Source organism: Sinohyriopsis cumingii, chromosome 2, assembly GCF_028554795.1.
Source record: "Sinohyriopsis cumingii isolate HCF-2022 chromosome 2, ASM2855479v2, whole genome shotgun sequence".
Taxonomy (NCBI): domain Eukaryota; kingdom Metazoa; phylum Mollusca; class Bivalvia; order Unionida; family Unionidae; genus Sinohyriopsis; species Sinohyriopsis cumingii.
Window position 1 is genome coordinate 145,624,057 of NC_142962.1, and position 16,412 is coordinate 145,640,468.

Genomic DNA, 16,412 nt, shown 5'->3' on the forward strand with positions numbered 1-16,412 from the left:
ATATGTGGCCTTTATGTAATTTATTCAAATTTAATTGTCCACATTTACACTTATTTCATTATTCTTCTTCCACTCTCTCCCTCCCTTATTTGATCTTCAAGTATTCCAAGATGGTAGATTTATGTAAGAAATAAGGGGGTACAATAAAGAAAATGTCTAAAAACGAACTCAAAACAACAAAAAATAGCCTTCAAACAATAACTTAATTAAAAATAGTTTCCACATTAATCATGCAATTAGTGTGTGTGTGTGATTTGGATTTTTAACGTAGCTTTAACAATTTTTCAGTCATATTGCTACAATGTCTGCAGTGTGGCATTTTATAGTGATGTCAAGCACTCAGGCATCATGCTGCAGACATGTAGCATGTCACACCCAGTCACATTATCCCGACACCAGGCCGACCGGTACTAACACTTACCTCTTAATGCTGAGCACCAAGAAAGGCAGCTGTTAGTACCATTTTTATAAGTCTTTGGTATGACTCGGCCGGGGATCGAACCCATGACCTCCAGTTATTAGTGACTGAACTTAATGGGACATTTCTATTTGATATTCAGTGTCACCTATACTGTACCTGTTCAACTCTATGATAAACAGTACATTTACAAGATTTTGGTGGAAAATGTGAAGAAAATATAATAAATACTAATATTGTTTAATTAGCTGTTTGTACCCTCACAACAATCATAATTGTGTCTGAAAATGAAGAAATCATGGATAGATGAGTGTTGTTTGGAAACCAAAATTAAGTGACAAATGAAATTTGGGTGCCATATCTATATGTATCAAAGCAGGTTTGAACACACCTGAGACCTATTGACTGAGTTTGTAGGCTGATTAGACTATCTCTGTAATTAATTCATTTTTTGGTTTACCATTGACTTAGGTGAGAAGCTTCTCCTGTAAATGACTATCTGTTAGTCACTAAAGGCAACAAGCCAGTTTATTCCAAGCAACTTTCCATAATAGCAACTTAGTTAAGACTGACTTTGATATCTGCTCCTTTTATAGTGACTCACTGGACACAATCACTGGCAAGTCAAAGATTTCTATCTAGTCCTTTTATAGTGACTCACTATACACAATCACTGGCAAGTCAAAGATTTGGGGAAGAGGAGGTTGCAGAGTCTGTTTCTGAAAGGGAATTGGGGGATCCAACAGTAACCTATAGGGTCAAAGTTATTTTTTGGAAGCAAACAAAAGGGTGATGGGAAGGAGCTTAAGTAAGTAATAAAGTCATTCATACAATCAAAAAGAAATATATAATGCAGGAAAGACTCTGTTACAGCATCTGTTCCTGTGTTAAGGACTTGTAATTGTAGTCCTTGAACAGGTAATGTTGGAGGTGGGGACTGGTTCCAAGAATATCAACAACCCCTTTGGTTCTAATAGACCAGCCACCACAAATATTTTATCAAAACATAATGGAAAGGAGATAAGTGCAAAATGACATCAATTTGCACTTAATATCATTATCTCCCTTCCAACAAACTACATTAGTTTCTTAAAACTATTAGGACTTAAGAATTTAAACAGAATGTACTATCAATCAAGGTCTCATACATACTCACTTTTAAGGTGAGTCCAACTGCAAATTGCACAGACCAAGATCTGCCATTGCATAATGTGCCGGCAGATCTAGGTCTGTGCAGTTCGTTTGGAGTAATCAGTAGAACGCACAACACAGACCCTGCTCTGCAGGTACTTTACACTATCGCAGATCAGAATCTTTGTTGTTTACAGTTTGACTTGGCTTATATATGATAATATTGTTCTCATCAAGACTAGGTTAAATTGCAATTAGGTGCCTATACATACAAAGTTTCACTTTTCTGGTCTTCATTGGTACACTGATACCTTTTACCATAAATTTAATTCCTCTACAAATTTTAAATTTTGCTGATGTGAATTCTGCTAACACAATTAGTAATCATATACCGACAAAGTATATGGCAGTGAATAGGGATGTTAAGATAGTCAAACAATTTGATAGAAAATACAAAACATTTTATTCAGATATTTATAAAAGTTACTCTTTGATATAAAGAAATTTCAAAAATAAAATACCAACATTACGTACAAAATCCATACCAAATATAAAATCTATATTACCTATAAAATGGTACACTTAAATTACATGTGTTGGACTAACTTTAAAAGAAATTCATTCTGCAGACTCCATATTCGTAATTCAAATCACCTGAAATCAATAAATGTGTCTGTGCATCTAATAACACTTGTTTCAAAAGTCTACATGGTTCATTGTTTCAAATGTCTACAAAAACTCACTTTTTTAAAAGTCTACACAAGTTCTCTATTTCAAAAGTCTACGCAAGCTCTCTATTTCAAAAGTCTACAAAAACTCACTTTTCAAAAGTCTACAAAAGCTTACTATTTTAAATGTCTACACAGTTCACTGTTTCACAAGTCTATAAAAGCTTACTATTTCAAAAGTCTACACAAGTTCACTATTTCAAAAGTCTACAAAAGCTTACTATTTCAAAAGTCTACACAGTTCACTGTTTCACAAGTCTACAAAAGCTTACTATTTCAAATGTCTACACAGTTCACTGTTTCAAAAGTCTACAAAAGCTTACTATTTCAAAAGTCTACACAGTTCACTGTTTCAAAAGTCTACAAAAGCTTACTATTTCAAAAGTCTACACAGTTCACTGTTTCAAAAGTCTACAAAAGCTTACTATTTCAAAAAGTCTACACAGTTCACTGTTTCAAAAGTCTACAAAAGCTTACTATTTCAAATGTCTACACAGTTCACTGTTTCACAAGTCTATAAAAGCTTACTATTTCAAAAGTCTACACAAGTTCACTATTTCAAAAGTCTACAAAAGCTTACTATTTCAAAAGTCTACACAGTTCACTGTTTCAAAAGTCTACAAAAGCTTACTATTTCAAATGTCTACACAGTTCACTGTTTCAAAAGTCTACAAAAGCTTACTATTTCAAATATCTACACAGTTCACTGTTTCACAAGTCTATAAAAGCTTACTATTTCAAAAGTCTACACAAGTTCACTATTTCAAAAGTCTACAAAAGCTTACTATTTCAAAAGTCTACACAGTTCACTGTTTCAAAAGTCTACAAAAGCTTACTATTTCAAATATCTACACAGTTCACTGTTTCACAAGTCTATAAAAGCTTACTATTTCAAAAGTCTACACAAGTTCACTATTTCAAAAGTCTACAAAAGCTTACTATTTCAAAAGTCTACACAGTTCACTGTTTCAAAAGTCTACAAAAGCTTACTATTTCAAAAGTCTACACAGTTTACTGTTTCATAAGTCTACAAAAGCTTACTATTTCAAAAGTCTACACAGTTCGCTGTTTCACAAGTCTCCACAGGCTTACTATTTCAAAAGTTCATACAAACTCATTGTTTCAAAAACTGACATTGATTCAGTTGTTTCAACATCCACATAAGCTTGTAATTTCAAAGGTCAGAAGTCAACACTATTTCATTATTTCAAAAGGTTACACAAACTCAGTGTCTAAAATACACACAGGCTTACTGTCTTAAAAGTCTACACAAGCTCACCATTTCAAATGTCCACACAGGCTTACTGTTTTCAAAGTTCATACTAGCTCACTGTTTAAAAAGTTCACACATTATCACTGTATGAAATGTTGACACAAACTCAGAGTTTCAATAGTCCACAGAGGCTTATTGTTCCAAAAAGTCCATACAAGCTCACTGTTTCAGACATCACACAAGCTCACCATTTCAAAAATTCAGTTGTTTATGTGTCTCCAAAGTCCATGAGGCATATTGTTTCAAAAGTCCACATGAACTCAGTTTTAAAAGTCCACATATGCTGCACATTTCAAACATCAGTAAGGCTTATTTTGTGGAAATAATGAAACAAATAACTTAATCACAGATACATTCAGAAAAACAATAATCACAATTTGTTTTTAAAAAACAAGCATGGAATTTACAAAAATTATTACAAGACTTTAAAAAAAAAAGCATGGAATTTATAAACATACAAGAACAAATTTGAGTATCAGATTTGATTTTCATCTCATCACAGACAACTCATCGGCAACAGTTCCAGTTCACATGAGTAAGGCCAGATCTATGGTGGGGGGGATGTTCTGGCCATGGTAATACCAGATAAAATTTGACAGTTTTACAAAAATAATAATACAAAAGACTGACCCATAATAAACCCTAGAAAAAATTATTCTAACAAAAATCTGTCATAGGGAAGTGATGGGTGAGTACTACATCAACTCTGTCTGTATCATTTTATATGTAAATTGTACAGCAAACATTGTAGACAAACTGAATTGCATAGAAGGTCAGTAAATTGGTGAGAAGAAAATAACATTTTTGCATCAACAAACTTTTGTAATGTAATTAAACAATAAACAACCCCATTATTTTGTGTCATGCTTGCTGTAATATATTTGATTAAAAATATATTAATTTTTAATGTATTATGAAGCCATACAAGGATAATATATACAAAAACCCAGATAACAAATTAGAAATAACACATAATCATTAAATTATAAACATATCTTGAAGATAACTTGACAGTGGTTTGAAAATAATATGACAAATTGAGAAAAATGCCTGTTTTATAATTGACCATTTCATTACATTCAATTAAAAACTTTTAAGTCTCAATTTATTATCCCCTTTTAAGTTTTTTTTGCATTGAAGTGGCTGAAGATTGTTTTTTGTTTTTTTCTTACAATATACCAGATAAATAAAATACAGATACAAATATGATCCATACTGCAGCAATACTGGAATGGAATATTGAGAAATATACCAAAATGGAGCCAGAAATATCCCAAAATATATGGAAAACTTTTCCAGATATCCAGTAATCACTGGTTATTCATTTATTTTTTTCCTATGTTATATAACAAGAAAACCCCCAAACTATTATTTTCCACTACTTGCATGTTAAGTTTGTAGGAATGTAATCTCTCTAAGCCAAGAAATGAAATATAACACAGCCTCTATATAAATACAGAATTTACAAAATGAATATAATTTATTTCTCTTTAACTAATACTGAGTGAGAATATCTTGCTGTAATTTGAACAGTTTCAACTGGTGCTTAAAAATAGTAACAATCATCAAAACATCATCCTTAAACAGTGATCAACACTTTGTGATATTATGATATACTCCATCATAATTTTCAAGCAGAACCTTATACAATTACCTGTATTTAACTGAAAGTATATTTAACCTTTAATAAAAGGCAACTGATACATATAGCTCTTTGTGCTTTGGGGTAAAATGAAGATCTTCAAAAACTTAGTCTGCACTGAGAGAAACGGATGACTTGATCATCATAATTATTTTCTGTAACAAAAATAAACATCATTCTTTGATCATGCAGCCATATTGTCTTGCACTTATAGGTAAGGGCTGTCATAATGTGATAATTCAGGAGTTGTTTTAACATTTTCTAGTAGTAAAAACCACTCTGTTTACAAGTTATACTATATTTCTGGACTTGAAATACAATATCACTCCACAATGGAATCCCTAAATTAAAAATATGGCTTTCCTTCCAAAAGGTAAATATTCATTTTGTTTTGACTACGTTTATCATATGAAAGGAATTAATATCAAAATGAAATTGGAAATGGTATCATTTTGAGGTTTTACTGAGAGATTTGCTCTTAAAAATTGTAAGACAAACGTTAATATCCATGGACGAGTAGAAAAATCCACTGCCCAGGTGCCCAGGACAACTGACGAAAGTCCCTCAAAGAGACTGATACTCTACTGGGAAAAAAGAATTTCCAGGAACTCAAACTACGACCATTTCCTTTTAACTGATGAGTTGTGAAACCATCTCTGATATTCCTCAGCAATAACAATTTGTGGTATACATGATGGATATTCGGTTAGCACCATTTTCATTTAGGACAAAGTGAGGAACTATAAATTAAAAGTCTTTTGGTGAAAACCCCATTTTATAATGATCATTTTGTTCAAAAGGAGTAGTGACAACAAGATTCTTTGTACAGTCATCATTTGTGCCATATCTGATGTATGACTGGTACTAATTGCACTTAGGTATCATAAGAAATATATTGGTGAAAATCCCATGTTAATATAGACATTAATTTGGAGAAGAGTAGAGATAATATTTTCATGGTATGGATTTCCATCCAGGAGTGGAAATAGCAAGATTTTCAAGATGGCTGCTGTGGTGGCCATGGATGTCAAATCTGCACCATTTTCACTCAAGACAAACTGGACATCACAAGATGTCTTCTGGTGAAAAACCCACATCAATAAGACTTTCTGTTCAAGTAGAGGTTTTGATAACAACATTTTTAAATTGGCTGCCATGGTTGCCATAATGGACATGAGATCTGCACCATTTTCATTACAGACTACCAGTAAAAGCCCCATTTTGATATGACTATCCATTCAGAAGGAGTAGCAATAACAAGTGACATATTCAATATCAAAGCAGCACCATTTTCATGCAGAACCAACTAGACCATGGCTTGAATGTGTGTATAAAGTTTCAAAGCAATCCTGAAAGAAGTCTAGGATGAGTAGCATAACAAATTTGTCAGATAACAGACAACAATGAATGAGGAATATCAGATCATCCCACAAGCACAGCTGGTCTATGATCAGTAGACTGAGTTAAAAAGGAATGAAAAACATCCATTTTTCCCAATGTGTAAGCCAAGTTAGGCAACTAAAAAATATTATTAAAATATGATTATGTCAAATATTTTAAAGAAATTTTCTATATTTTCCAGCAAGAAACATTTGATCATTCAATTTTTCCTCTCAATTCTTAAAACAAGTGCCCAAAATATCCTCAAACAGTTTTGTAGTTGAGTGTTGGGTGACTGCACATAATTCACATTTGTTGGCTGCTCATTGCATAAATAATCATACTACAAACCCTTAAAGAAACAAGACTCAAGAATGTTTATCTTTTGTAAACAACAAATATTATAGTAGTGGGATATTTGGACTGCCACACTGAATGATTACAGTCTTATTATATTTTCTCACTAGTCTGTTAAAGAAATGGGAACATATAATTCTGCTGGCTGACTTTATCTAAAGGAACATGGCAAAATTCAATAAAATAACTGATCACAATTTTTGTTGTAAATAATATATTGGCTAATGGGATAATACTGAAACAAAATTCCCACACATAAAGTATGCAGTTACCTAACAGTTTAGACAAAGGATTTATAGTATCTGATTAACAATATAATTGATTGTAACAATGTAAACTAAGACAAACTTAAAATATGAAAAAGTTTCTGTTCAGATGGGCCCTAAAGCTAGAAGGATGATGGACAATAAGACACCATCTAAAAATAAATTGTTCCAGTATGTTTTATTTGCTGATCTCAAATGTCTAGACTGGGTATAATGCTGGAGCATGTAAACAAAATATCCTGAAAAATGTTTGAGGTACCATATTGATAATGTTTTGCTTAACATTAACACCCTCTATTCCATAGAAAACGTGCAGGTCAAAGTTCATCATGACTATCAAGGGTAACAGCAATATTTGGTTGATCTACAGGTACATCAACATTCAGACCTGCTTGTTCTATTGGTTTCTTCTTGTCATTAGGTTCTTGTGATTCTCTCACAGCTTTGGGTGTCTTGACCTTCCTACCAGGGACAATTTTTATTTCCTGGGTCTCTGGGTCTATCTCTATTCCACCATCCTGAAAATTATTATACTGATTTCATGAACAAATAAGAAATGGGCAATGACATACATATGACTAGTCAAAAATACCAACACTGTACAAGATCTAAGTTTAGCTTCCAAATTAAGTTGAAGTCCAATTTGAAGGTGTGTGTGTTGTTTACCATATGGTTCAAAACTATTTTTAATATACATCTACATCCAAATATGCCACAAGGTCAGACTGCTAGGTTAGTCATATAAAGGGAAACATAATTGCTCTAATTGTACAATATTAGTTGTGTTTTGTTTTAATAACCAAAAAAGAAAAACCATTTCTGACAATCTTCATTAGATAATAAATATTCAAAAGATTGTATTAAAAGACAAGACTGCACAATGTATACCTTCTAACTGGCCTTGAGATGTTCTATTTTACAAATTTGTGCCTTTTGACTGGCCTTGAGATGTTCTGACACATTTGTACTTTTGACTGGTCTTGAGATCTTCTGACAGCTGTATACCTTTCAAATGGCCCTGAGAAGTTATATCTGAAACAATTTTATCTTATGCCTAGCCTTGTGATGTTCTATCTGACACATTTATACCTTTTGTCTGGCCTTGAAATGTTCTGACACATTTTACCTTTTGACTGGCCTTAAGATGTTATTTTCTCTTTGACTGGCCTTGCTATGTTCTTTTACCTTTCAAATGGCCTTGAGATGTTCTATGTGACACAATTTTACCTTCTGACTGGCCTTGAGATGTTCTATCTGACATATTTTTACCTTTTGATTGGCCTTGAGCTGTTCTGACACATTTGTACCTTTTGACTGTCCTTAAGATGTTCTATCTGACACATTTGTACCTTTTGACTGTCCTTGAGATTTTCTATCTGACACATTTGTACCTTTTGACTGTCCTTGAGATTTTCTTTACCTTTTGATTGGCCTTGAGATGTTCTGTCTGACACATATGAAGATGTTCATTACAGATCCAGTCTGTCACATCAAGGTAACTCCATCTTCCACCTTCTTTATTAACCCTTGTATAGTATTCTGTCAAAAGGGTTTCAACTTCTTTCCGTCCTGTAACAATAGTGTAGTAACTATGATATAGAGATATGACACATATGAACATTATCTTCAAGTGTTTTCCAAAGATTTTAAAAGTTTCCCAAAATGTCACAAATAAAGAACACTCTTAGATGAAAACTTGCTTTTGACTGTAACATGGTCTGATTGTCATTTTTAACGGTAACAAAACTGGGGCAGAAAATACACTACAAATTTATTTATCTATTAGTTCCTTTCCTGATAAAATGGGTACAATGCACAAGGAAGACAAAGAATTAGCTGGTTCAGCTCATCACAAACTTTGTATCAAAAGCATGGTGCTTGTTGTCTGGTGAATAAACAATTCTGTATCTGGAATTGTAAGCTCTGTGTAATCTTGTCAGTCAATACTATCACTAGTGATAGATTATGATGCATGATGGTGTCTCATTCAGAAGGTACTATTATGACTGACAGCAAGCACTATAACATGACATGATGGTGTCTGATCCAGTGTGCACCATCATGCATGTCAGCAAGCACTATGACAAAGCTGTCTGATCCAGAGTGCACAATCATGCTTGTCATCAAGCACTATGACAAAATGCTGTCTGATCCAGTGTGCACCATCATGCTTGTCAGCAAGCACTATAACATGACAGAATGGTATCTAATCAAATGGATGCTATCATGCTTGTCATCAAGCACTAAAACATGACAAGATGGTGTCTGATCCAATGTGCACCATCATGCTTGTCAGCAAGCACTATGACAAAATGCTGTCTGATCCTGTGTGCACTATCATGATTGTCAGCAAACACTATAACATGACAAGATGGTGTCAGATCCAGTATGCACTATCATGCTTGTCAGCAAGCACTATAACATGACAAAATGATGTCTGATCCAGTGTGCACTATCATGCTTGTCAGCAAGCACTATAACATGACAAAATGATGTCTGATCCAGTATGCACTATCATGATTGTCAGCAAACACTATAACATGACAAGATGGTGTCAGATCCAGTATGCACTATCATGATTGTCAGCAAACACTATAACATGACAAAATGATGTCTGATCCAGTATGCACTATCATGATTGTCAGCAAGCACTATAACATGACAAGATGGTGTCAGATCCAGTATGCACTATCATGCTTGTCAGCAAGCACTATAACATGACAAAATGATGTCTGATCCAGTATGCACTATCATGATTGTCAGCAAACACTATAACATGACAAGATGGTGTCAGATCCAGTGTGCACTATCATGATTGTCAGCAAGCACTATAACATGACAAAATGATGTCTGATCCAGTATGCACTATCATGATTGTCAGCAAACACTATAACATGACAAAATGATGTCTGATCCAGTATGCACTATCATGATTGTCAGCAAACACTATAACATGACAAGATGGTGTCAGATCCAGTATGCACTATCATGCTTGTCAGCAAGCACTATAACATGACAAAATGATGTCTGATCCAGTGTGCATTATCATGCTTGTCAGCAAGCACTATAACATGACAAAATGATGTCTGATCCAGTATGCACTATCATGATTGTCAGCAAACACTATAACATGACAAAATGATGTCTGATCCAGTATGCACTATCATGATTGTCAGCAAGCACTATAACATGACAAGATGGTGTCAGATCCAGTATGCACTATCATGCTTGTCAGCAAGCACTATAACATGACAAAATGATGTCTGATCCAGTATGCACTATCATGCTTGTCAGCAAGCACTATAACATGACAAGATGGTGTCAGATCCAGTATGCACTATCATGCTTGTCAGCAAGCACTATAACATGACAAAATGATGTCTGATCCAGTATGCACTATCATGCTTGTCAGCAAGCACTATAACATGACAAAATGATGTCTGATCCAGTATGCACTATCATGATTGTCAGCAAGCACTATAACATGACAAAATGATGTCTGATCCAGTATGCACTATCATGCTTGTCAGCAAGCACTATAACATGACAAAATGATGTCAGATCCAGTATGCACTATCATGATTGTCAGCAAGCACTATAACATTACAAGATGGTGTCAGATCCAGTATGCACTATCATGCTTGTCAGCAAGCACTATAACATGACAAAATGATGTCAGTGGAGGCTATCATGTATGTATGTATACATCAGTGTATAACAACACGTCAGCCCGATACTGACTATAAGGTGCCAACTGAATGTTAAGTTCTAAGAATGATATGAGAAAAAACTGGAAACTCAATAGAAAGATAAACCTTTTGCAAATAAAAAGAAACACAAAATACTCCAAGACAAAAGGCAAAAAATTGAAATTTTGTTACAAGTGTACAAAACAGAAAAAGTCAAAATACATAAATCCCTTTAAACACTGGATCAAAATTTTGAAATAAAGCACATCCCCATAAATGTCCCAGATTTACTCAAGTGGGACATCAATATCCAGTTCCTAATAAAATTAAATCTGTCTCACAAGGTGTAAATCAATACAATTGACAAGAATGTTTTCCACTTGAAGTGGATACTGGCAGGGTATGTACATTTGACAAGGTTCACCCTCCTAAGCTATGACTGTGTCAGGTGTGATGTCCTATATGAATGGCATAACACCAATGCATCTCTGTGATATGAGTGGTGCTGCTTCTCAGTGGCTAAACTGATGTTCCAAAGCTTGTTTGTGGATTTTTCATTCCACATACAAATATTTTGCCAAGTATAAATAACATGATGATTTCTATAATATTTAAAGTCAGTATACAGGATATTCCATTCTAATAAAGGTGAATGTAAGGCAGCTCCAGCTACTTGATCTGCCCTCTCATAACCCTTAATACTAATGTTACTAGGCAGCAAACAAGAAAAAACTTGTACAGCCAGTACAAGCATTAGTCTTATTTCTTTAAAATGTGAGATAATTAATGGATGGCCAAATTCAAGATTTTGCAAGGATATCAGCAGAAAAAAGGAATCTGAAATGATCATAATAGTTATTGTGGTAGGTGAGGTTTCAATGTAGTTTAACAATTTTGGTATAGTTGTAGTTTATTGTCAAAATAGAGGCTTTATCTGGTAACCAGGATGAGATAATGCCATTAGCTGTTGCAATGGCATCTCCTATTTTGTCTTTATCTTCTGAACCATCTATACACAGTCACCCACAGACACAATATGAGTCTGATTTTGTTGTATTCCCTCTCAAAAAGGAGGGAATGTGTACACTGGAAAAGATCAAATATTATTTTGGCTGGTTTGATAACCAAAGTGCTGACTTGTGAATACTGAATTCTGATTTTCTGCTGTGCTGCAAGACTGAAGTTTGCTGTTTCTTGGTAAAGATGAATTTGTATGCCAAAAGGTGGAACAAACTTTGGTTTCTCAGCAAACAAGGTTCATTATTGGACCTAAATATGACATCCTATGCAGCACTGGAGGATGGTTTGGTGGCATGTTGATGAGCTAATTTCATTCACTTTGGACAAAGTGATGGCAGATGTTCAAAATAGGTCAGTCTTGTTTGTGACATAATTCACCATATGCAACAGATACATATATATATATATATATATATATATATATATATATATATATATATATATATATATATATATATATGTGATCTGAGGTGAAATTAAATCATAGTTTAATATAATAGTACAGACAGAGGAACATGCAGAAACAGGCAGATTCAAGGTGAACATTTGGTTAATCAAGATGAACATTTGGTTAATCAAGGTGAACTTTTGGTGTAAAATGTACTCATAGTACTTCATCAAAAAGGCAAACTAATTATTGTTAACTTTTTATAACTGTCATAACCATTTGAACAACTTAATAAATTTATTTGATGAGGAAAATTAAGTCAATTATGATATTACATACCTGCAATATCTTTACAAGAGTTTAGAATAGTCTTGGAATCCATGTCATAATTGACAAAGGATTCCTTCTTGCAAACCGTCTTCAATGCCTTTCTCACAGTGGCTTCCACACCATGACTCAGTTTATAATGCATTTGGTTGTCAAGTTCTGTAAAAGATTCAAAATATTAACATATTTTAAAACATCAATTTACTGATACATATATGTTCAAATCTAATTAACTGAAAGAGATTTGCTGCATACTATTAAAGAAGTTTGAAATTTAAAAGTGAGCAAAATGTTTCAAAGAAGATAAAATGTAAACCAAAAATGGATAATTAACTTATCAACTTTACAGAGTCAGAAAGCTAATATTTTTATACAATACAACACTGTGCCAAGCCAAGATCCACACATTTCTGAGATTCATGGACTCTTTCTGTGTGGTCAAAGAAAACTCCTATGTCTTAAAGTATTATTTAGAATACAACCATGTCAATGTCCCAAACACCCATTGTGGTTTGATTGGTCATTTTGTCATGATTGTTGCATTTCCTGGAGAAAAGTGACATCCATTGATTCATGACAAAGATAAAAAATTTTGTTTCTCAAATTTTAGGTCTGTATTTTATTATGGAATAAACTCTTTTTACTCATGTACCATAAATTAGTAAATATAATGTGTCCAAGTGTAACACACACTCATGTATTACCTGCAGTTTTTCTGTTGGAATAAAAAAATATATCAGACTGCATGCAGAGTTTTCATAAAGAATAATTAATGACGTCTTTTCATTATAAACATACCGGTAGCGTAAAATAGTAGGGAATGATGAACCATCCTTTCTGTTTACCAATGTACCTCAGCAGAATCATTTCAACCAAACTGGATAATTCATAATTAGTTTTCTCCCCTTGAGCCATCTCAAGCATTCCATGATTATGCCACATGTTTTCATTGTCAAGGGCCAAATCCATGTCTATCCATTACCAGTAATTCAAGATCAATAAAATAGTCACATACCAATAAATACTTGCCTGATGGCATGAACTACACACCTTCCAATTTTACAATAAACAATAACAACATTAGCTACTATTTGAACTGGATTCCAGAAATGTGAAATTTTTACAGAATTCAACTTATCTATGGAAGATCTGAATCCAACTACAACTGTGAATCAGACACATCAATGGCAGTTTAAGATTTTAGTAAACACAACAACATTGCTGCTCATAAATTAGTTATCAAATTGAAGATGCTGATTTTATTATGCTGATCTTGTCTTCTTGTTATTTTTTATCGTCTCTAAACTTCAAAAAATTTAGCTGAAATGTAAAACATAACTATATAATCAACATTAGACTTGTTTATAATTTTGACCTTGGTGCCTTGTTTGAAATAAGAAACAAGTCAAATAAATAATTACAACAATGTGGTAAAATGAGTAATAATCAAACTGTGTAACACATGGACATATATACTCCACAGGGGTGGGGGGTTGGTAGGGAAAAACATGGATAATCCATGTGTTATTCACTAATTTATGGGAAATAAATATCCAGTAAAAATAAACTTCCTTTTTAAGGTACTTGTATCTAAAGAAAAGGTTGCTGTTGTTGTTGTAGGGTTTAACGCCATTTTTTAGCACACAATAGGCTATACATGGCGGCCAATATTAATGATGGAGGAAGAACCCAGGAAAGAACCACCAACCCACAAGAAGCTACTGGCAAGCTTTCTCACATACCCACATTAGCCGAATCCAAGACTCGAAACCACGCAGACATAGGTGAGATGGCAGTGATCCGTAATGGAAAGCGCTTTAGACCACTCGGCGCCCCGCTAAAGAAAAGGTCAAAATCTGTAACAATTTTTTATTGGGATGAGGGGGGATTGTTGTTGTTATTGTGGATTTAATGCCATTTTTCAGCATACGATACATGGCAGCTTGGATAAATGGTGGAGGAAGAGTCTTGGAAAACCCTGGTAAGAACCACCAACCCGCAAGAAGCTACTGGCAAGCTTTCTCACATACCCACAACCCCGAGATTGGAACCCATGCTGACAGAGGTGACATGGCAATGATTGGTAAAGGTAAGCACTTTAGACAGGATTGGGGAGGAGGTTGATAACAAGTATAATTATAGGTTACTGCATTTGTATGGGAAAATATGAACCAATTTTTCTCATGGAAATACTGCACAACATTGGGAGTGCAGAATATCCATCCAACAAAACGAGTTCTTATTTTCCCATACAAATGCAGTAACCTTTTTAATGTAAAGTTAACAGAGAAAAAAATGAGCATATAATAAATATGTTTATTACACAATGACTTCATCATTCATATTGCAGGAGTAAAAACAAAGGGATACAGCTCTTGCTGATAATATAAATACACAAACCAAATGGGACCAACAAAATAAATGCAAATTCCAATCACACAAAATGAAACTTTTCAGTTAAAGGCTGTATACAATGTCTGAAACTTACCTTTTAATGTAATCTGGCATGTTCTGCAAGATGTTTCTGAAACTAAGCAAAAAAAGAGGATATAAAACAACAAGAGAACTGACAAAGAATATTTGCAAGTATTGTTCAAGAATTATCACTACTGAAGGTCAACTTCACATGGGAGCTGAGAAGCATCACTATTATTCCTTTTGGTTCTGCCTTAAATTTTAAAAAAGACACTTTAAAAAGTCAAGGAATCACTTTGTCTCTCTTATATTTACTTATGTCTGAAAGTCATATTTTATAATGAGTATAGGTTTAGTAACTAAGCACTGATAAAGACATTATATAGTGTAACTTAGATTATTCCCATAAAGGCAAGGATTTTTCTTTTTGGTCATGACATGTGACAAATACGAACAATCGTTTTAAAAATGTGGCAAATCAAATAATGATTTTTCAGTTTTACAGACTTAAACAACAGGGATTGATAAAAAAAACAATATCTCGAGAAAGATCAAATTAATGTCATGACAAGAATGAGGATTACCGGTAACAGAAATATTCTCTCTTTAATTTACCTGTTCAATATATGTATTCACAGTTGGCTCAGTCCATAAGTCCATAATATCCCAGATTTTAAATGCAAACTTTTTTCATAAACAGTGGCATGTGAGAGTGTACTCGTAAACAAAGCATATATTGGTGTGTACTCCATACAATATGCAAATCTGAAACAAATTTGCTATTGGAACATTTCCATGAACATGCTGCTGGCATACATGAATCACATAGTGACACAATTCAGTCTGATTCAGTATATTGGTATAAGATCCAATAATTGCCTTATCACCAAACAGCTGCTCTCAAAGACATAATTGTCATAATTACCTACCGGTATCTGTATGAGTGTCTCCAAGGGTAGAATTTTTTATAAAATATATGGCTGTTCAAGGGCAACCAGCTTTAAAAGACTGGTTGCCCAGCATATTTATCTAGTTGCCCAGTAAATTACTGCAATCGCCCCAGACTGCTGTCATCAATTATTCAACAACTTTTGTCATATATATATATAAATAGCCCACAATGCATGCAACTAACCATCAGTACCGCTGATGGAAAGTGTCACACACACTAATACACTCATTTAATCTGTTAGAGATCAGAAAATAAATCATAATCGAACTTCCTATTCTTGATGGTGTTTTGTAATATGATAAATCTGCCTCCAAACCTATATTAGTATTGATAGGCAACCCATCTTCACTAGCCAAGGTTCTGATATGATAACCCTATCTACACCTTGGCATATTGAGCAGATATTTCTGTGCTTCAAGTCTGCAA

The 16,412-nt window shown here is 33.8% G+C and overlaps 1 protein-coding gene across 3 annotated transcripts in view; it reads right to left on the bottom strand.

Annotated features, from left to right (window-relative positions):
- Window positions 1-1,988: 1,988 nt before the first annotated feature.
- Window positions 1,989-16,412, bottom strand: part of LOC149806020 (uncharacterized) — a 137,503-nt gene continuing 123,079 nt past the window's right edge. For all 3 annotated transcript variants that reach the window (XM_089950871.1, XM_089950869.1, XM_089950872.1), the window contains exons 2-5: window positions 15,108-15,149; window positions 12,632-12,778; window positions 8,616-8,764; window positions 1,989-7,713 (exon numbers count right to left, since the gene is read on the bottom strand). In XM_089950871.1, the coding sequence (XP_089806997.1) occupies window positions 7,513-7,713; window positions 8,616-8,764; window positions 12,632-12,778; window positions 15,108-15,149 (539 nt within the window). In that variant the 3' untranslated portion in view covers window positions 1,989-7,512. The remainder of the gene's footprint in view (window positions 7,714-8,615; window positions 8,765-12,631; window positions 12,779-15,107; window positions 15,150-16,412) is intronic.